The 22,706-nt window shown below is 34.0% G+C and overlaps 1 protein-coding gene across 4 annotated transcripts in view; it reads left to right on the top strand.

The window, feature by feature from the left end:
- The window catches only part of CTNNA3 (catenin alpha 3), a 1,724,633-nt gene that overhangs the window by 1,543,993 nt on the left and 157,934 nt on the right, over positions 1-22,706 (top strand). For all 4 annotated transcript variants that reach the window (XM_081267908.1, XM_081267907.1, XM_081267910.1 and 1 more), the window contains exon 14: positions 5,635-5,727. In XM_081267908.1, the coding sequence (XP_081124034.1) occupies positions 5,635-5,727 (93 nt within the window). The remainder of the gene's footprint in view (positions 1-5,634; positions 5,728-22,706) is intronic.

Below are 22,706 nucleotides of genomic sequence, written 5' to 3'. Positions count from 1 at the left end.
TTTACAAATTAAGTGTGTGCTAAGGGGCTCCTACAAATAACAGCACAGGACCAACCCTCAAATTACCTGCTAAATGGAAAAATGACTTGAATAGACGTTTCCCCAAAGAAGACTTGTAAATATCCATTAGGTGTACCAAAAAGAAATGTTAAACATTATTGATTTTCATGGAGCTGAAAAGCAAACCACAAGGAGATATCATCTCACAACTCTTAGGATAATAATCAATCAATAAATAAACAAGTTTTAGTGAAAATGTGGAGAAATTATAAATGTTATGGAAAACAGTGTGGAGATTCATCAGAACATTAAAACAGAACTATTTATGATCCAGCAATCTTACTTCTGGGTATATATTCAGAAGAATTGAAATGAGGATCTCAAAAAGAGATCAGCATTCCATATTCACTGCAGCATTAACCAACATAGGAAAATAACCTAAATATCCTTGGGTAGATGAATGGATAAAGATATTTGGTAAATACGCAAAATGAAAAATCATTCAGCCTTAAAAAGAAAGGAAATGCTGCCATATTCAACAGAAAAGACAAACATGGACAACATTACACTATGTAAATCAATAATATTAGGACAAGTACTACATGATTCCACATAGATGAGATCACCAGAAGTCACCAAATTCATAGAAAAAATGAGTAGAATGGTGGTTCTCAGGGGTTGGAGGAGGGGAACATGGGGTTACTTTCAAATGAGTGTGAAGTTTAAACAAATTTTATTATATAATTTTATTGTTTATTTTCATTAAATAATGAAAGTTAAAAGCAAGTTCAGCAAAATAAAGGCAGCTTTTAAAATATTGGTATTAAAGTGGCAGAATTTTTCTTTTTTAAAACTAAATAGTGTTCTTTTGTTTATCTGTATATTTATCTGTCCATTTTTCTGATAATGGACACCTAGGTTGATTCCATCTCAACCAAAGATTCCTTTGGGTATTATTTTCACCAAACAAAAAAATGATAAATACATGAAGTGATGAATTGTTTAATTATCTTGATTTAATCATTCCATAGTATAAGCATATAATAAAATATGACATTGTGACCCATGAATATATAACATAACTAATTTTTTTATCACTTGATGGAATCAACCTAGGTTTCCATCATCAGAAAATGGACAGATAAATATACACATAAACAATGGAGCACTATTTAGCTTTAAAAAGAAAAATTATACCTCTTTAACACCAATATTTTAAAAGTTGCCTTTATTTTGCTGAAGGCATTACAATCATGTTTGTAATTTTATTTTCACAAATCTTCTGATATCTTCTTCACATGGTTTTAAAAAATATTTTTAATTGTAAATGGACACAATATCTTTATTTATTTTCATGTGGTTCTGAAGATTGAACCCAGGGCCTCACACCTGTGAGGCAAGCACTCTACCACCAAGCTACAGCCCCAGACCCTTCATATAGTTTTGTTAAGATTATAATAAATAGAATGTACTCTTCTGACTTGTAACCACAATGGAATCATGGGGCATGAATTTTAGTTTATGTACTTCTTTTAGCCCAACTCAATTTCAACATTGCTCATAGGAAATTTAAATACAGTCTTATTTCCACCACCTGTGTTGAGCTAGGTGAGTCAAAGTTCTGGAGCAGTAATGCTCAAACAAAGGTGACCTCTCCATGACAAGAAAATATTTGCCAATCTACAGATAATTTTTATTGTTAGGGATCTGATTTTGAAAATATATATATATATATATATATATATATATATATATATATATATATATATTTGAATTATATATTGAATATATAATGTTACTGTCCTAAAAAGGTTTAATATATTTCCACATGCACTGCTTTCTTTAACCACCAAATAAGAGATCTCTTTGATTGGATTTTAATCATATGTAAGACTAAAATTATTTCTTAAACTGGTACTAGCAAAGACTCACTTTGGCATAAATTCTCAGAGATGGTAGAAATAACTTGCTTCCTCTAAATTGGACTGTATCTAAATTTGACCAAAATGAAAATGGCTCATTTTTTCCAGAATGAGTGTTAATAAAACTAGGCTTTAATCGTTGTATTTATATCAGAATTTGGGAAACTTATTTAATATTTTCTATTTATACTCTTGCTTATTATGAAGGTATCCTTGGGCAGTCCAAAAGTGATCTGAAATAGGCTGTTTCCTCAGTTTAACTATAGGCAGCTAGTAAAGTCACATAAATCCAGAATAATATCTGAAGACTGTGAGGTACAGAAATATTTGGTGACTTGCCTACAGTCCCTGACCAAGAACAAATTTGGATTAAAATGAAGGTATATAAGTTTACATTAATATTTTATTAAAAAATATAAAGAATTTGGTTGGGTTGCAGGATAGGCTAGGATAGTAGAGCAAGGAGAAAAAATCACCCTAGCAATCTCTCTGGGCTAAATTCTTAAGGTACTACTGAAGCTCAGAACAACTTTCAAGGTTGGTAATATTATTCACATTTTTTCCCAAGGAAACCAAAGTTTATAAGGTATACACATTTCTCCAAATCCCATAATCATTCATTTGATGGCCAGAATTCAAATTTAAATTTTCATTATTCAACAGTATATGACATTGCCTCTAAGATAGTCAATCTTCCATCATGGAAATAAAATTGATTGGAAGTGCACTCCCACACGTGCGTACACACACACACACACACACACACACACACTTCTTCCAGATATTTAGGTTTCTAACATCACTGATTGAGTAGAAGCCTGCTTTTTGTTGTACCTCTGTACTGAAGATGGAATTCAGGGACTCAAACATGCTAAACAAGTACTCTATCACTGAGCTACACCCCCAGCCCTTTTTATTTTATTCTAAGACAGGGTCTTGCTAAGTTGCCAAGACTGTGATAGATCCTCTTGTCCCAGTCTCCCAAGTACCTGGGCTTATGCGCTTATGCCAGGAAGTCTGACCTGTTATTTTTAAGAGTACCCAACAAGATAGTCCATCATCACTCCTCCCTTTAAAAAAATTATACTTTCTATTGTTTTTTTGTGCTAAAGAAGTTAATATGACTCTCAAAATGTGATTATAGAACCTCTCTTTCTTATTTTCCATTTAAATTGTTACATTATATATTTACATTTTTATTTTCACAAAACCATCCAGCTTCTTGCCTTAAAGAATGTGAAATGCTGCCAACAAGTGTTATGAACACTCTCCCACTGATTGTGTTCATAAAAAGAAGAGGTCAATCTTGGTGCCATTTGCAAGAATGCTATTAGTTCATGTTAAAGACAAAGAAAAAACACAGAAGTATTTGGGAGTGATTGGTAGGCTTATCCCTTTCTACAGCATCACCAACAAAAATGCCACTTGTGACTTCTGACAGCTACTGGTTGCTCTTAGTTTTTGTTAAATTTATTTTGGAATTGAGTAAAATATTGGGACAATGATGAAGTTATGTGTCACTACGTGATATGTTATACAGATTCAAATAATAAACAGCGACTTTTATAAGACACAGCTCATAGAAGGAATATCAGGAGGCCTTCATTTGCAAAACAACAGGATGCAAAAAAGGGCATTTAATCTACCACATTTACTCACATATTATAGGGCTTGGTGATATGTTAAGCAGGAATATTGCAAAGATGCCTTATCAAGAATATTTTGAGAAGAATACACAAAACAACTAATAATGTAATGTGTGATTTTGTAAAAGTTCCATAGTGGTGAACTCACACTATTAATATCTAAGAAGAGAGAATTGCCTTGGGATCATTGCTTCTCACAGTTTCAGCACAGAAAGACTGTAAAATGATCAACATACAGATAGCAAATACTCCTCACGTTGAAGGCTTTGCTGAGAGGAGGAATAACAGTATGTAACAGAAGTCAGTTGAAATAAGTGCAAAAGTTCCCTCTGCAGATGGTGGGTGATAATGAGTGCAAATGTTTGAGAACAAAGGAAATGCTAGTTAAAGATCCATGAGATGACACAAAATTAGAATCCTTTAGAGGATAGTTAATTGGTAGTTCTGTTCTGCAATATCATCTAGTCTTCTATCCCCATCTCTAGATTGGTCCCAAGGAAAGGTAGGTCCTTAGCAATTGTGAAAATACACAAATACTTCTGTGCATAGCAAGGTTTAAGGGAAACCAGGGAGGCCAGTCTTTAATATTCACATGTGCATAAGATTTGCCGTACCAACAGGTTTTGGGTTGTTTTTCATAAGACTTAAATATTTATTTTCTAAGTTTGTCACCAGCACTTTGTAACAAAAGAATCACAGTAAAAATTGTGACCAAATAAGCTAAAACAAATATTAGAATATTTCTTGTTAAATATTTTTACCTGTGTTTGCAATAATGACAGATACCTTTACATTATTGTAGCACTCAGACTAAGGGTTTGAAAATATTGAATTGGGAAAAACAGCACAAAACAAAATATCTCAGTTTGAAATGTGAAAAACAGAAGCACGGTTAAAAGTATAGTTAGGATAAGTGTTTGTGGTGAATCTGTTTTGCTCACCCCTATCTATCTTTGTTATTGGCTCTGCTAATTTTGCTTCATTCATTCTTAATGTATGGATTTAAGACATTCAACAGGGCCAGTTAGGTACTTGCTTCACTCAGTAGACGGTTCAATGAATTAGCTGCCTAATTCAACAAACAATAATAATAATGTATGATGAGCACTATGCCGGTAAAAGTAGAGGGGACCAGGAAACACTTGTCAGAGCCGTCCAAGCCAGTCCAAAGATTTCCTGAGCAAGACACCTCATCAGCAAGGGGTGTTGAAGGTAAAATTAATTAAAGGAATAAACACTAACAATTTAAAATGTACACATATATTTAAGTTAAATAATTTAATACAACCTAGAAAACTTTACTCAATATTTTTTCATGGAATTTTGATGATTTATGATTTTAATGGTAATTATCTGATTTAGTTATTACTATAAACACATTGGTTTGGGGTAACCATGTAGTGGGTAGAATTGCTATTCACTAAGGGAATACCTTCCTTCTGATCTTTTTTTTTTTTGCTTTCTTTTTATTTCAAAATTTATTGGAATGTGACTCAAATACCATAAAATTCACCATTTGAAAATACAGAACTTAGTTTTTTAATACCACTATTTAATTACAGAACAATGCTATCATTCCAAAGAGAAATCACATTCCCCTTAGCAGTCACTGCCCCTTCCTCTTTTCCTCCATAGCTATTAGAAACAACTAATCAAGTCTGTAGATTCTCCTATTCTAGATATGTTACATAAATGAGCTACTGTCATATGTGATCTTTTATGATTGACTTCTTTTACTTAGCTCAATGTTTTCAACGTTTACCCATACTGCTGCATATTTCAGTACTTTGCTGCTTTTTGTGGCCAAATAAGATAATATTGTATAGATATACCATATATTTTTATCCATTGGTAGATGTATTTTTGAGTTTTTTTCCCTACTTTTTAACTATTATAGATAATGCTTCTATGAATATTGAGTGTGAGTTTTTTAATAAGGACCTATGCTTTCATTCTCTTGGGTATACAAATAGAAATGGGACTGTTATATGTTAATACTATGATTACCCTTTAGGTACTGACAATCTGTTTTCCCAAATAAGCATTATTTTGCTTTCTTTTTATAGACCCCAGAGGAACTGGAGGATGTTTCTGACCTTGAAGAAGATCATGAGGTCCGCAGCCACACCAGTGTTCAGACTGAAGGGAAAACAGACCGGGTATGTTGTCTTCCTAGAGGGAAATCTGGGCTGTGTCCTTTCCTTGTCAATCTAGGCAGCCTCTCCCAGGTGGAAATCTTGGATCCAGATCTGGTTTTGTGGATCATAGGGAGAAAACCCTTAGGACACAGAGGAGCTGCAGCAAAAAATAAATTATTTCCTTACCTTGAGAGCTCACAGTGAGGCCATTTCAGGTCATATAGTGAATCACTCCATACTGCTTTTGATTTATATAGAATCCATGTGAACATAAAAGTGAAATATGTACATATTTGTTTAGGGAAGAATAGAGAAATCAAGAAGTTGTAAATATACTTTGAAATTCTAGGGGGAAAAAGACCCTACCCAATCAATACTCCTTACTTCTCTTCTGGTTTGCAATGACCTTTTCTGCAACTACTCCTAACACACACACACACACACACACACACACACACACACACACATACACCCCAAAATGTGAATTCCCATTTCTGAATTACTCTGACATTTTGTACTTCTCTTTACTCACATCCAAACTGTGGAAATCTGTGACAGTTTGGCATTCTAGCCACTGATAGCTTGCAACTGCAGACCTGACCACATAACCTGTATCTGAAATCCAGATAGTAGAGCACAGCAACTAAGACTGCCTGGGAATGCACCAGAATCAGCCATCACATTTTGTATTGCAAGAAAATTAGCCTCTCTCTATCTCAGCTCCATCATTTGTGAAGTGAGGATACTACTAATACCCATTATATGAGGGTTATTGTAGGAATTAACTGAGTTCCTAACAGAGAAATTACACAGTACCTAGTTCATAGTAAGTTCTTGATAATGATAAGTAGTTATTATTAGTAGGAGCAATAGTATGAACACAATAAGTATCATTGTTACTATTGTTATTTGGTAAACTCAGTTACCCAAAATTTGGAGTGGAAAGAAAATATTTAATATTTCTGTGCCCTGTTCCCTTGTGGATCTGTCTATTGTTGGTACACTTTTATATGGAAAGGCTTGGGTACACTGTATGTTTTGTAGCATTACTTCTACACAGCCTCCTTAGAAGAAATTGAAGCAAGGATCTGTTTGGCATATCCCAAGTCACAAATGCATGTGTCTCTCCATAAATAAGAATACTGACATTCTCTGAAATGCTTCCATATGCTATTGTATTCTATGGTTTGTGAAATATGATTTGAAACAAACTTTACACTTTACCAAGTTTTACTCTTAAATTTTCGCATTTCTGTTTTCTAAGAATGAAAATAAGGTAAATAAATTTAAAAATATCTAATTTTAACAGATAAGCAGGTTTTGTTACTTTTCTTTTTATTTCCTTTTTTAGTCCCACAACTTACCACTTAAAAGATGTTTTGTTTCTATTTTCTTTCTGTTCGTATGCTTTCACATACATGAATAAATACTAAAAAAAATACTTTTCAAAACATACTGATATCTTTTTAATTAATAGTAACCCTAGCATTTATGCATTTTATAAGTAAATAAGTATTTTCTCATTTAATATAAAATACATAAAATATTATAAGATATAATACAAAAAAATGTTAATTTTGGCAAATTCTATGTTATCAAATATTCACATTGCCTAGAACTAGTATTGATAAGTCAAAAAACCTGTTTGTTTGTTTGTTTAGAAATACTGTTTTTTTCCAGTTATGGTTGTAGGAATATTGTTTGTCTTTCAGTTGAGCACAATGTTCAACAAAGAGACACCTTTAGGGGTGGGAGGGAAAGGAAGGGGGCAGGGGGATTAGCAAGGATGGTGGAATGTGATGGACATCATTATACAAAGTACATGTATGAAGACTTGAATTGGGTGTCAACATACTTTATATATAAACAGAGATACAAAAATTGTGATATATATGAGTATTAAGAATTGTAATGCAAAAGAGAGGGGGGGGGGGAGACACCTTTATCACACAACCCAACAGTTAGTATTTGGTAATACATTGGGCAATGCCCCTATCTTGAGTTTCCATTTCTTGCTGATTATTTGAGTTGTCATTCCTTTAGAAGCCAGTTCATGTTAGAAACTATCTGGGGCTCACAGCATCTGGATTTAATTTCCTTCAAATCTAGCTGGCATCATTGGTAAGATGAAATCGTACAAATGGCAGTGGAATTGGAAAAACTTTTTGCTAAAGGTAAACGTCTTGTGCTTTTAGTGAAGGGAGTGATGTGAGTCACTGGAGGCAGGGCTAGGTGTCAGGGCTTACAACATCATTGATGGGAGTAAGTTTTATTCAAATAAAGGCACTTTTTAGAATGCTGTGGTTACGACAAACATAACTAGGTTCTTATTCTGACTCATAGTATGCAGACAGTGAAGCCTTGGCTAAGGCCCTTAACATTTAGAAACTTCATGTTTCTTAATCTGAAAAATGAGAATAATACCATATTTTCTCACAGAATCTTCCAAAAAATTATTACTTGGGAATGTTTTTATGAACTTTAAAACTATGTAAGAAAATTATTTTTTTTTCTTATCATTATTTTCACTTGTATTTTTATTCTTGTTCAAATTTATATAGTTACTAATCTAGCAAGTGGGAAATGGCTATTACTACATATCAGTTCACTTAAGATATAAAGTTAGTAGGTTGAGTCCTTTACTAAAAATACAAATAAACCGCCAGCACCACAATAAACTGATACATCATTAATGGAATGAAAGAGAAAATAGAACACAGGATGCAACAGCTGCTTTACAAGATCATGAAACAAATATTCTTTTAAGTTTTAAAGAGTAGTTATAGTGTAGAACAATAACACTATTAATGTTTATCCACCTTATGGTTTTTATTATAAATATTTAACTCTCAAATGTGGAGATGGGTGTCTTACATCTTTTCTCAGCCCAAATCACCTGACCAGACCCAAAATCCAAGATTATGGTTCAATAGGTTTTATATTTTCTACCAGATGTCTTTTATCCCTAACATTCCATATTCCTTATGATACAATGATGTTCTGTCATTCAGTCTCAAATCTACCTGGGACCTTACCTTTGCTTTCTACTTGGAATTACTGCCATTTGTGTCCATTGGACTGTGTGTATCTTTTGACACATTTCATAAGTATAACCACTTTGAGAAGATCCTGTAAGATTTTGAAGTTAGTCTTTTGAGAATTATTTGATCTCTATGCTGTGCTTACTGTGGAATTCCTTACTGGTTATTGCACTAAACAAGGGTCTAGATTTCTTTTTGTTTGATGCTATTATGAAAAAGTAAGTGTCTTTTTGGTTCTTCAATTTGGCACATTTTGCTGTATTGAACATGGAATGTGCTAGAACCAATTTCAAATACTGTTTAGTAAAGGAATGACAGTTATTTATTATAATTTTATTTTTTGCATTGTACTCCTAATAACTTTGGTGCAATATCATCTGTGATTGTTGTAATCAGTGGCAAATGCCCCTGGGATTTGTAAAGGTCGGTAACTAACAAAGAATGACTTAGAGTCTGTGGTCAGTGAGAGAAAAATATTAAAATACCATTGGTACATGCCTTATGAAGTGGCAATGGAACAGCAATGGAAATAGTGATTATCTTAATTATTAAACATACTCGGGATGAAGCTGTGGTTATATCCAATGATTGAGCATTCCTGAGTGATACAGGACTTTGTCTTATAGGCTCACAGAACATCCTTCCTAGGGCTTGTTTATTTTATTCATACTTTCAGCAAAGATGAAATAGGCATCTTTTATCTTGAAAGTTCAGAGTTTAAAAAGGTATGAAAAATAGGCTTCTGTTAAGATAATCAAATTCCTAAACTGAAAATAAGATGTCTTGCAAGTCCCAAAAGCTTCTTTATAGAGTATACTAAATGCATGCTAAAATTATGTTTTCTCTTCAAACAAAGCAGTGGCAGCTACCATTTTATACATTATACTTACAGAACATCTCCAAATTGAATGTTATTTAACAAAAACTCAATTTTAAAAAAATTCATTGCTTTTGCAAATTAGAGAATTAGGGTCAAAGAATCTAAGTAGCTTATGCAAGACATATTGACTGAGACCAAATCCCAGGTTTTCTGGCTCCAACCACACAATGTTCCCAGTACTTATGAACTTGGGTAGTGTCTCCTCTCCACCTACAATTTCACTGTCCTACTGTTGCTATATTTTATGGTACAGAGTTAATGTTATAATTGTTTACTGTGAAAAATGATTTGTGAAAGTAAAATTCATAAACCTGAAATCAAATCTATTAGAACTTTGAAATTTTTAAATACCCCAATCTACAATCTTCCATTAACAATCAAACCAGTTTGACAATTCTATGGAAACTACTTAGTGATACCTAGACCTTGGCAAGTCTCCACTGGTGGATCATTCTGCATTGATGACTGTAGTATCAAGCAAGTGGTCACATAATGGGGGTCCTTGTAGTGTTAAAATCCAGAGTCTCCTAGCATGGAATTTAAAAAAGCAGAGGCTCTTCATTCAGTCTCTCATCAATTTGACCTTCATAATGTTTCAATAAAAGGAGAATTCTAATTTCTGTTTTCTTGGGTTTGTTTGCCAATCGGGGCACAGTAGGAGTAAAGATTCAGGAAAGTGTTTAATTACCAGTAGGGAACCATTTGGGAGAACATTCCCTAAGCCAACTTGGATGAGAATTACATTTAGAAAGATGCAATAAAATGGGTTGCTACAGAGTTTGGGAGTGAAATCCAAGAGCAAGTGACACATGTTTGCTAGCACTGTTTTATAATGTAGAAGTCATGATTATGGGATTTGGAGTCACATAAACATAGATTCAAATCTTAGTTGTACTAATTACTAACACTATGACTTTGTAAAATTATATTCAATTTTATCATTTGTGAATTTTGATAACAATCACATCTATTTCAGAGGGATTGTCAAAGATTAAATTAATTATGTGAAAAATATAGTTGAGTTCCTAGCACATATAAAGTGCTTAAAAATCTTAATTTTATAAAACACACTACATATATTCAGACTTGTATATGCTAGTGTTATGCAAACTGTCCTTGACTTACGACAATCCGTTTTAATGATTTTGACTTCATGCTAGGATGAAAGTAATAGGTAATTAGAAATCAGACTTTAAACTTCAAATTTTGATCTTTTCCCAGGTAATGATATGCTGTATGGTACTTTCTTGCAATGGTGGTCAGTAACAGAAAGCCCTAGCTCTTGTCAGCATATGATCATGAAGGTGAACACCCATTCCTCTGCAGTGTATTTCGTGCCAGGCTATGATGTTTGCTAGGTTAGGTTCATTAGATGAATTTCTGACTTGCAGTATTTTTAACTTTTGATGAGTTTCTTGGGTCATAACCCCATCATGAGATGAGTTGCATCTCTATCTTGACTTCTCTTTTGAGTATCTTTGTAAATACAAATCTCATGGTATATTGATATAAGAACAGAGTAGTCCTCATTTATTCATGATTTTACTTCCTGGGGTTTCAGTTACCCAGTTCAGTTCCATTGCTCCAAAAGTTTTAAATGGAAAACTACAGAAATAAACAATTTATAAAATTTAAAGTGTATGAACTTGTTATTCTGAGTAGCGTGATGAAATCTCATGTCGTCTCACTGGGCCCCAACTAGATGTAGAATCCACCTTTTGTCCAGCCTATCCAGCCTCTCTGTACTACCTGTCCTTTAGTTCCTGAGTAACTGTCTTTTTTCTTTTCTTTTTTTCTTTTTTGGTGGTTTTGGGGATTGAACCCAGGGACTTCTGCATGTGAGGCAAGTACTCTACCAACTGAGCTACTTCCCCAGCACCCCTGAGCAGCTGTGTTATCTGTCAGATTGTCTGAAATGGTGTCAACTTGGCATTGCTTGCATTCAAGTAACATTTATTTTACCTAATAGTGGCCCCAAAGCAAACAGAAGTGAGGCTGGCAATTTTATTATAGCATATCACTGTAATCATTTTATTTTTATTGTTAATCATTAGCTAATAGTAATTTGCTTAATTTATAGATCAAACTTTATAATAGGTATGTATGCATGGAAAAATGTAGATGTAGGAATCAGTGCTATCAATAGTTTCAGGCATCTCTTAGAGTACTTGGAACATATATTTCCCAGATAAGGAGAGAAAAACATATTTTATTTCATTGTACCAAACACTTCTAACATCCTGGATATTATACTCTCAAAAATCTTTTTGCATTTATTTTTATTTTCTTCCCCCTCCCCCCCTTGCAAAGGAAGGCCATTAAGGGCTACCCTAAGAGGCTAGGGAAGATGGCACTTACGTGGTTCCTAATTTTGTCAACACATTTATATATTCACATAGGTAATGTGGAGCTAAAATAGTGATTTCACAAAAGCTACTCAACAGTAAAATAAAGCAGACCATCAACCCTATTTAATTCTGGGCCTTGCACTGGAAATATTTCCCTTTAGTAATTTGGTGATCTGTGGTATCTGTCTCTCTCAAATTTTCAGCCACCTTAATAAGGTTATATGGGTCTTGGATTCTTAATTTTTGTGATATATTCTGGTTGTAAAGAAGAGTAAAAGTAATCTTATTCTGATATCACAGGCATGTTCAAGTTTTCAAATAGACATTTAAAAATGTTCACCTTCCATTTCTCTACCCCTGTCCAAGAAAAACAGGCTGCAGTATTTCTTCTTTTGCCCATGTACCTTAAAAACCAATAAAATCTAAAAATAAGATCAAATTATTTTTTTGTCTTACACAATTTAAACTTTGTTCATAGTTTCTCAGTGGGGAGGGGTAAAAAGTGGGTCCCCTTTAGCAGGATTTAATGGGAGCAGATTTTTTTATTTAAAGACATTGGAGGCTGTGGTCTCTAATTGCTGGAAATGAGCTTAATGAATAGGACATTAATCTAAGAAACCACTTAACAACTTGCAATTTCAATTCTAGTCATTTCATATTTCAGCATGAGAAAGTTATGCTGCTTTTTAAAGCTATATTACTCACTATATATTCTGGTGACCTAAAATCACAGAAAATATAACAGTCTCTAATTGATGCCTAATATTTGTTGTATATTTTATATTCACTAAGAGCCTATAGTTTGTAAATCATCTCTGCCTTAAAGAAAATCTGTGAGGCCATTGAGTCTATAGAAATTCTATAAATAGAAGTAAATTAGGACAGAAATAGGAATTGTTGCCTAGGTTACTGGACACAACCTCAAAATGTCAACAGTAGCAAATGAATTGGAGCATATTAAATCTTACAATACTGGAGATGATTCTTGGTATATTGTTAAAAATCATGTTCATTCTAAGTTCATATTGGTAATAAGAAAAACTGCCTCATTATTGCTTTTCTACAGGCTTTTAGCTGAATATCCTCTACCATGAGACCATAAAAAATAAATAAAATAAATAAATAAAAGCTATGGATGGGTGGTTTGCTTTAAAAATTGGAAACATTTTAATAGTCCCAATTTATTATCAGAATACACTTTTCAATAACTCAAATTTATACTGAATTACCATACAGAATATGGGGAGACATGACCTCATTACCTTCTTCATGACACAATTTGGCTTAGGTGATTAGGAAAAAACAGTTTTGTAAACCTGGCTGAAATTATGTGGTTCTGCAGCAATAGAGCAGGAAACACATTTGCATTTTCTCATCATTAGTTTCTATCATTTCAAATGTTTGTTTGGTAGTAATTCCACTTTCCTACCTTTTTGGGAGACTATTTTCATTTCTTTCTTGATTTCCTCGTCCTCTGTTCACTTCTAAACATTAGTGTTCATTAGAACTCTGATCTAAGCCCTATAATACCCCAATTCTTCTCACTTACCCTAGATATTCCCAGGTAGTCTCAAAATTTTGAATATCATATAGTGCCAGAATATCACTGGCACTCTAACTTAGTGCTGACTGCTGACCTCTGGTTACATATACTTTCAGACCTACAGGTTTCTTCTCCTTGGATGGCTTGCAGGCACTTGTGGTTCTCACTAGATCCAAGTCTAAATGCATCATCTTACCCCTATAATCCAACTTCTATATTTCCCTGGCACTTTGATAGATTTTTATATACATTTTTTTCAGTTGCATAAGTCAGAAACTAGGAATAACTTTTGACTTATCCTAATTATTTTCTGGACTTTTTTTTTTACACTTCTATTATCGCTATTGTTGAAGAAGAATCAAAGGAGATGAAATTCAATAGGAAAGGAAGACTTTATTCAAGGCTACTGCAATAGGGAAGCAATGCCAGTTGAATTCATTTTGAACTCAACTCTCCTGAAACAAAAAGGAAATCATCAAGTTTGCTAATTGACGTTAGCCAACTGAATAGTACTTTCTTGTAAACATTTTCTTCATGACAGGAAGTAACTTCACAATTTAGAGGAAGATTTCCCTCTGAACTTAGGCTCCAACACATTTGCATTAATTGGACTATGGGAGCTCTATCTTACTTGATAATTACATTTCAAATGAATGGTTCCCAGGTCCTAAAGAAAGAAAATTCTGCCTTGTAAAACTGGAAAAAGCTTTTAAAAATATTACATGTCAAAAAGGAAAAGAAGGAATTATAAGCAACAAGTTTTATAAAGTAAATACTCTAAGAAAAGGTAAGGCAGGGACCTGGAGTCAAAAAAAGGCCTGTGGCCATTTTAGCCAAGCTGAAGGGAATATTCAATCCATCATGGTCACTACGATATTTCTCATCTAGATTTCTCTATAGTGGATTTGTAAATGGCCTCCTGCCTCCGCTTTTGTCATTTTCCATCTCCACACTACACCTCACATGCTTTTCCTAAAGTCACACCTTGCCCCATAATGTCCTGTGTAAGGGGACATCAGGATCTGCTCTCTCTTTATTTTGCATCATATTTCACCCCTTTCTCTCCAACCCTTTCTCCTGGTGTAGAGGTATCAGTACTTCTAAGGCCTTGGGCTCTTCCTCACACCATTCTTCCACCTCTGAGGAACAGATATCCTGAACTCCCCCTGCTCCCTCCAATCTGCACACATTAGAGAGCATGCAATTTCTTTAATAATGGCTTTTCTTCTCCTTGCTAAGTTCTAACCCCATTATTGCAGGGTACATGTTTGTCTTATTGAGTGTTATATCTGCAAAACTTAGTTTACTTGTAGTATATGTGAAAGAAGAGAAGGAGAGATTTTCAAGACATATTGCCTCAAAAATATACCAAGTCCTCACTATGTCGAGCATAGGATATTATATTATTTCTTGAACATTTTTCCTTCCAACAGTTTTTACCTACTTGTACCAGATAAATCTGATTATAAATTGCTGGATCACTACTGTCAAATATTCAGTAATGGACTACTACTTAGAACTTGTTAGTATTAGTATTAATTCCTTTGCCTACTGGCCAAAGTCCTTTATAAAGCCTTTTAATTCTTGGCTGTGTAAAGAATACAAGCCTAAAATCTCTTCAAAAAACTTTTAAATTTACAAAAAATAATTGTATGTGTATGAGGTTGTTGAACCCTGATGCAAAGTAAAGATCATCAATTCCAATTTTAAAACAAATTAAAGCAAGCTTGTATTTGTGTACACACAGACAGCTGATCAGCGGTTATCTCTCCTAACACATGCTAGAGATCATCACCCCAGCTCACCAGGAATGAGGTTTTATAGCATAAAAAGTTGTAAAGGGGGGGTGTCTTGAGAACTTAAGATAACAGGATTTTGACAAGCATAACGCAAAGGCAGACAGTGGGTTAATGATCTACATGGCATGATATTTCAAGGTAGGGAATAAATTCAGATCCTAACGTAAGAATTTATAAGGTGCTGATGAGGTTTTAGAGAGGGTTGTTGTCTGATGGGGGGGGAGCCAGGATTTATGAGGAGCAACTAAGGTTTTAGAGAGGGTTGTTATCTGATCAGGGAAAGCCAGGCATGGGCAGGAAGTTCAAGGCATGGGCAGGAATTCCAAACAAGTTTAGAAATCACAGTAATTTATAGTAAAACAGAAATTAATTTTTCATGACTTTGTGATGAGATGGTTCCCAATCTTAAAATGGAATTAGGCTGGGTTCATCAAGGTAAAATGTGATGTTTTGATATATTTTTACAATGTGGAACAATTCAATCAAGTTAATTAAATCAAATTGATCTATGTCTCATATATTTATCTTTTGTGGTAAAACCATTTAAAATTTACTTCCAGCAATTTTGAAATATATTATGTATAACTGTTTTATAGTTACCTGTGTAATAGATAGCTAAAGCTAATGATTCCTATCTCACAGAAAATTTTTACTCTTTGATCAATTATCTGCCCCTCTCCCTCAGTATCCGGTCACCACCATCTGCTCTCCACTTCTATGGGTTCAACATTTTTAGATTTTACATATAAGTGTTATCATGTGGTATTTGTGTTTATGTTTCTTGCTTATTTTACTCAACATAATGTCTTTCAGCTTCATTGCTTTGTTGCAGATGATGGAAGTACCCCACCCCCTTTTAAAGGCTCAATAGCTTTCCATTGTGTATGTAAACCACATTTTCTTTTTCCAACCTAAGTTGTTCACATTGTCTTGCCTATTGTGAACAATGTTGCAGTGAACAAGGAAAAGGAATATATTATGGTTTTGATAAGTAGTATTTTCCATAAAGCTTTTGAATTTGAAATATAATATTCAATTCAGGGAGATTCACAGGTGAAACTTGCCAACACTTCTCTAATTTACTTTTGATAATGGCCATTCTAACCAGTCTGTTGTAATATTTTGTGGTTTTATTTGTGATTTCCTCATGAAAGTACAAATATTCAGTACCATTTTCATATCTGTTGGATATTCATATATCTTCTTTTGAGAAGTATCTACCTAGGTCTTTTTCTCATTTTTATTATCAAATTGTTTTCTTATTGAGTTGTTTGAGTTCTTTATATATTTTTATATTATTCCCATATTAAATATATGGTTTGCAAATATTTTCGCAAATTAATATATAGGTTGTGCCTTCCTTTATTATTCCCTGTGCTAAGCAAAAGCTTTTTAGCTTGCAGTAATCTATTTTTTTGTGTTTTTTAAATTATTGTTGTTGTTCCTGTTGCCTGTGCTTTTGGCACCATGTTAAAGAACGCTTTGCCTAGATCAATGTTTTGGATCATTTTCACTAGTTTTCATCTAGTAGTTTTACAGTTTTCAGATTTATGTTTATGTCTTTAATCCATTTTGAACTAGCTTTGTGTATATTTTTAGATATTTGTGTGTAGTGTAGAACAAGGGTTCAATTTTATATTTTTACTTGTGGATATTAGTTTTCTCAACAATGTTTATTGAAGAAACTTTTTTCCTCACATGTTCTTGGTACAGTTATCAAAATTTAATTAACTATAAATATGTGATTTCTGGTGTATTTATCCTGTTATATCAGTCAATGTATGTTTTTTAATATAGATATATGCATGTTCCATGCAGTTTTGATTGTTATAGCTATGTAAAAACTTTTGAAGTCAGTTAGCAGGATACTTCTGAAGTCAGGTAACATGAGATCTCAATACTTCTGGCATGATACCTTTCGCTCAAAATTGCTTTGGATCTTTGAAGTCTATTGTGATTTCATAGGCCTCCCATAAGAACTTTAAGATATTTTTCTATTTGTGTGAAAAATGACATTAAAATTTTGGTAGAAATTGCATTAAATCTGTAGATGATTTAATTAATTTGAATATTTTAACAATATTAATTATTCTAGTGCATGAACATGGGTACTTTTCTATTTATTGTGTTGTGTACAATTTTTTTTCTTCAATGTTTTATACTTTTTTCTGTAGAGATCTTTCATTTCCTTGGTTAAATTTACCCTTTATATTCTTTATAATATTGTGGATAGAACTGACTATTTAATTTCTTTTTCTGATATTTTATTGTTAATGTAAAGAGACACTACAGATTTTACATGATGATTTTTGTATCCTGAAACTATAACAAATTATTTTTGTCAATTCTAAGGATTTTTGTTGTTGTTATTTATTTGTTGTTGTTGCTACTTTTGTAGCAGGGTTTGAACCCAGGGACTGTTGAGAGCCACAGCCAAAGGGGCCCCAGCAAACTTCCAGCTGCCAGCAAACTTCCAGCTGCCAGCTGATGATTGGTTCACAGCGGCCCCAGCAACATCTAGCTGATTGGCTCCTCTGCGGTGATGTTCATTGGGCTGTTTCCCTGCCCTTTCAGACCACGGAGCTGCTCATTGGGGGACTTCTTTGGCTCCGCCCACATGACCCAGCCAATTGGCCTCAAGAGCAGGAGGATTGTGGGAGGTGGTGAGGCTTGTGTGGGTGAGAGGCTTGTGGGAAGCTGGTGGTGGCAGTTGGGCTCTGAGGGTTTTTTCCTGAGGAGCTGTTTTGTTTTGCGTTTGTAGTTCTAAAAATAAAGTTCGTTTCTTTTGACAAGTGGCTCCTGAATTGTGCCCAGCCAGACTGCGGCATTTGGTGGCTCGCATGGGGAGCGACTGAGGGTAAGTAAACTGCTCGCCCCTGAGGGCAGGACGAGAGGATGGGTAGCCATTCTAAGTTTCCTCTTTTGTTTTGCTTCATTTTTGTTTTAAGTTGCCTGTCCCTGGAGATGAGTGAGACGGAAGAAAAACCGCTCACATCTGAGGAAAAACTATTTGCGTCTGAGGAACAGATAGGGAGAAAGGATGGATGCACATTTCAGGAGGATAGAAAGGCTGATATAATGAATTTTTGTTCCAATTTTATTTCATTCTGTCTCGGTTTTGTTTGGTGTTATCTTGTTGGGTTGTATTATAGTAGAAATATGGGATCAGCAATTAGTAAAAAACAAACCGAAAGACTGTTAAGTAAATTGTTAGAGGAAGGAGGCATCCCAGTAAAATCAAGAGCAGTCAGGGCATACGTTGATACAATACAAAAATGTAGCCCATGGCTTTTTAAGGAGGAGTTGTTAAATATCTCACAATGGAACCATCATGGTGAAGATTTAAAAAGAATAGAGAAGAAAAGCCCAGGGACTCTGCCAGTTGGCACATTGCCATTGTGGACATTCATATCTTGTTTGCTTAGTCCAAAGCCTTCAGTTCAGACAATGGTAGAGGAAGGAGAAGACATATTGATTCAAGTAAAAGAGAAGGTCTCTCGAGCTAGTCAGAGGAAAAGATTCAAGTAAAAGAGAAGGTCTCTCGAACTAGTCAGAGAAAAAGATTCAAGTAAAAGAGAAGGTCTCTCGAACTAGTCAGACAGAGGAAGGAAGTTTAGAGCAGAAAAAGCCATCAGGGGGAAAGTTACAAAAGGAGACTGCTACTAACACCTTTCTATCACTAGAGGGTGTAAGGGTCCAACCAACAGCACCACCTCTACAGGAGACTGCTACTAACAGCATTCTATCACCAGAGGGCATAAGTGTCCAATCAACAGCACCACCTCCATATGCTAGGAGACTCCCAACCCCTGCAGTTGATAGTTGGGATCCTGAGACAGGATCTCAAGTATTAATATGCCCCGTATTTGAGGTAGGAGGACAGCGAATTTACAAGGGTTTAAATTTCAAAACAGTGAAGCAGCTAAAACAGGCTATAACAACCTATGATCCTCAAGCACCCTTCACTGTAAGCTTGGTCGAATCCATTAACAACTTGAACATGACACCAGCAGATTGGGCTAAAATGTGTAAAGCTGTGCTAAATGGAGGTCAATACCTGTTATGGAAGGTTGCCAATGAGGAATTTTGCAAGGAGACGGCTAGGCAAAATGCCTCAGTCTGGCTGGGCACAATTCAGGAGCCACTTGTCAAAAGAAACGAACTTTATTTTTAGAACTACAAACGCAAAACAAAACAGCTCCTCAGGAAAAAACCCTCAGAGCCCAACTGCCACCACCAGCTTCCCACAAGCCTCTCACCCACACAAGCCTCACCACCTCCCACAATCCTCCTGCTCTTGAGGCCAATTGGCTGGGTCGCATGGGCGGAGCCAAAGAAGTCACCCAATGAGCAGCTCCGTGGTCTGAAAGGGGAGGGAAACAGCCCAAAGAACATCACCGCAGAGGAGCCAATCAGCTAGATGTTGCTGGGGCCGTTGTGAGCCAATCATCAGCTTTGCAGTCTGAAGGGTGGGGAAACAGCCCAATGAACATCACCACAGAGGAGCCAATCAGCTAGGGTTTTTGTTCTAAGGGTTTTTGTTGTTGTTGTTTATTTGTTGTTGTTGTTACTTTTGTAGCAGGGTTTGAACCCAGGGACACTTATCCAATGAGCCACATTCCAAGTACTTTTTATATTCTTTTATTTGGAAACAGGGTCTTGCCAAGTTGCTTAAGACCTTGCTAAGTTGCTGAGGCTGGCGTTTATCTTGTAATTCTCCTACTTCAGTCTCCAAAGTGCTGGGATTATAGTCATGCACCACCACATCTGGATAATTCTAAGCTGTTGGTTTATTTTTTTTAATAGTCTTTATGGTTTTCTGTATACATAAGCTCTTGTTACCAGAAAACACCTGTTGCTAATTCTATTTACCCTATTAAATGCCTTATATTTCTTTTTCTTGTCTAATTGATTTGGATACATTTACAGTACAATTGAACTTACAATGTTGAATAGAAATAATTAGAGTGAACATCCTTTATTACTCTAAATCTTAAAGGAAAAAATATCAACTTGTTACCATTAATTATGGTAGCTTTGGACTTTTCATGTGAGATCTTCATTGTGTTGAGATATATTCCTTCTACACCCTTTTTGTTGGGAATTTTATCAGAAAGGATGTTGCATTTTTGTCAAAGGCTTTTTTTCACATCTATTTAGATAATCATATGATTTGAAAAACTATTTGGTTAAATGATCCTCATGCTTCTGACTCTCCCTGATCCTATATTTGTGATCTCCAAGATCTCACTGATCTTGGTCTTTCTTACTTCTTAATTCCAAAAAGAGCTCAATTCCCATTTTCTTCCATGACGTTTTCTTTACACTTTGGCTTCTACTGATGTAATGATATAAAAGCTGCTAAAAAGCCATCTGAAGACAGTTTGATCATTTACCCCTCTTGAATTTTTACATGCTAAGGTCACCAGACTATATTTATTGTAGAGTAGCAGACTTTAATAGTCTCATCTTTGTTTTATTCAAATCCTTAACATGAATTTAAAATTTAGTGTCATTCCTTGGAGTTTACAAATCTGTATAAAAATTTAGATACAGAAAATTAAAATTCTGTACACTATATGTTTTATCCAAAACTTCTTTTATTAGAATTCTTTCAATAAATAATGCCTTAAGTTTCAATCCAGGAAAGATTGTTACTAAATATCTTAACATGGACTCACTTATCAGACAATGCAACTTTTTAAATATATATATATATATATATATATATATATATATATATATAATCTATATTAAAAGTATACATATATAAAGTATATATATATATACTTATATGTAGTATAAATTAAAAGTATATATGATATATATACTTCATACATATATAAACGATATGAGTTGACACTGGGATTTTAGAAATGCAGAGGTTGAAAACCATTAGTATATATATCAAAAGTATATATATATAAAAATATATATAAAAGTGTATATATATTAAAGTATGTTTTATATATATTAAAATATGTATATATATATTATATATGTTTTAATATATATTAAACATCTGTATATATATTTATATATACTTTATATATATTAAAATATATATACATATATTTTTTAAAAATGTATATACTTCATACATATATAAACTTAATGTGTGTGTATTCACACCCTGCCTTAGTTGCTGGTAAGTTGTAAGTAGAAATTAATGTTCAATAACTAATCTTTAATGTTAAGTATATTTGTCTTTTATTTCTAGTTGATTTTCTCATCTGTCTTTAGAAATAATTTATACCAATGCAAATTCTGATTTTAAAAACTGAAATAATTTTCTTAATAAAATTTTTCTTTTGAGACCCTCATTGTTACACATAATTACATATAAGAGATGGTGAGGGGAAAGGGGGAAAAAAAAAACAAGGGAGAGAATTGAACAACAGCTGATGGGATAGAGAGGGAAGATGGGAGGGAAGGGGAGGGGGGATAGTAGGAGATAGGAAAGGTAGCAGAATACAACAGTCACTAATATGGCATTATGGAAAAATGTGGATGTGTAACCAAAGTGATTCTGCAACTTGTATTTGGGGTAAAAATGGGAGTTCATAACCCACTTGAATCAAATGTATGAAAGATGATATGTCATGAGTTATGTAATGTTTTGAACAACCAATAAAAAACAAATAAAATTTTTCTTTATCTCTGTTTCTCCTTTTTTAACATTTTCTTGTCTCCAGTGAGGTAATATATTTTAATTTGAGAAAAGGTAAAGATATTCAGCATAATTCAGTTTTGTAGTAATTACGACTTTCATGATTGAAAACTAAATCTTGTTATTCTTCCATTTAGTTATAGAGTATAATCTTGGCATTTACAAATGGAGATTTTCTTCTTTCAGCATTGATAAAATAACAGCAAAAAAAATTTATGTACTGAGCAATTTATAATGCTACTGAGGAATAGATTCTGTCCTAACTTTTGATATTTATATGTGACATGTGACTAACTTGCTAAATAGTAAGCCTAACCTTCCACTAACTTTTAATTTATGATTTCTGCTCATTGTTGCATTCATAACAGGTAGAATAGCAAATAGAAAAGCTCTGAGGAGAAAATGTCTTTGATGATGAGTATTAGTGAGGTAGCAGTAATAGAGTCTAAAACTAAAAAAGGAAGCCTGGTATTGAAGAATAGATAAACCACTCTAAGACACTGGCTTTTCCTTTAATAGATGGAGTTGCCATAGGGAGGCTTTGGTCCAGGCAGTGGCAAAAAAGCACATATCTTGTAGGAGTTATACTTTATACTCTGTTGAAAACAGTCCATGTGGTTAGGAAGATGCATGGAGTTAGAGAGTCATTGCTATTGTTAAGGTTAAGAACGATATGTATTGACACCAGGATTTTAGAAATGCAGAGGTTGAAAACCATT

The sequence above is a fragment of the Spermophilus citellus genome (genome assembly GCF_964194105.1).
Source record: "Spermophilus citellus genome assembly, chromosome: 15".
NCBI lineage: Eukaryota > Metazoa > Chordata > Mammalia > Rodentia > Sciuridae > Spermophilus > Spermophilus citellus.
This window is presented reverse-complemented; position numbering and strand designations above follow the sequence as displayed.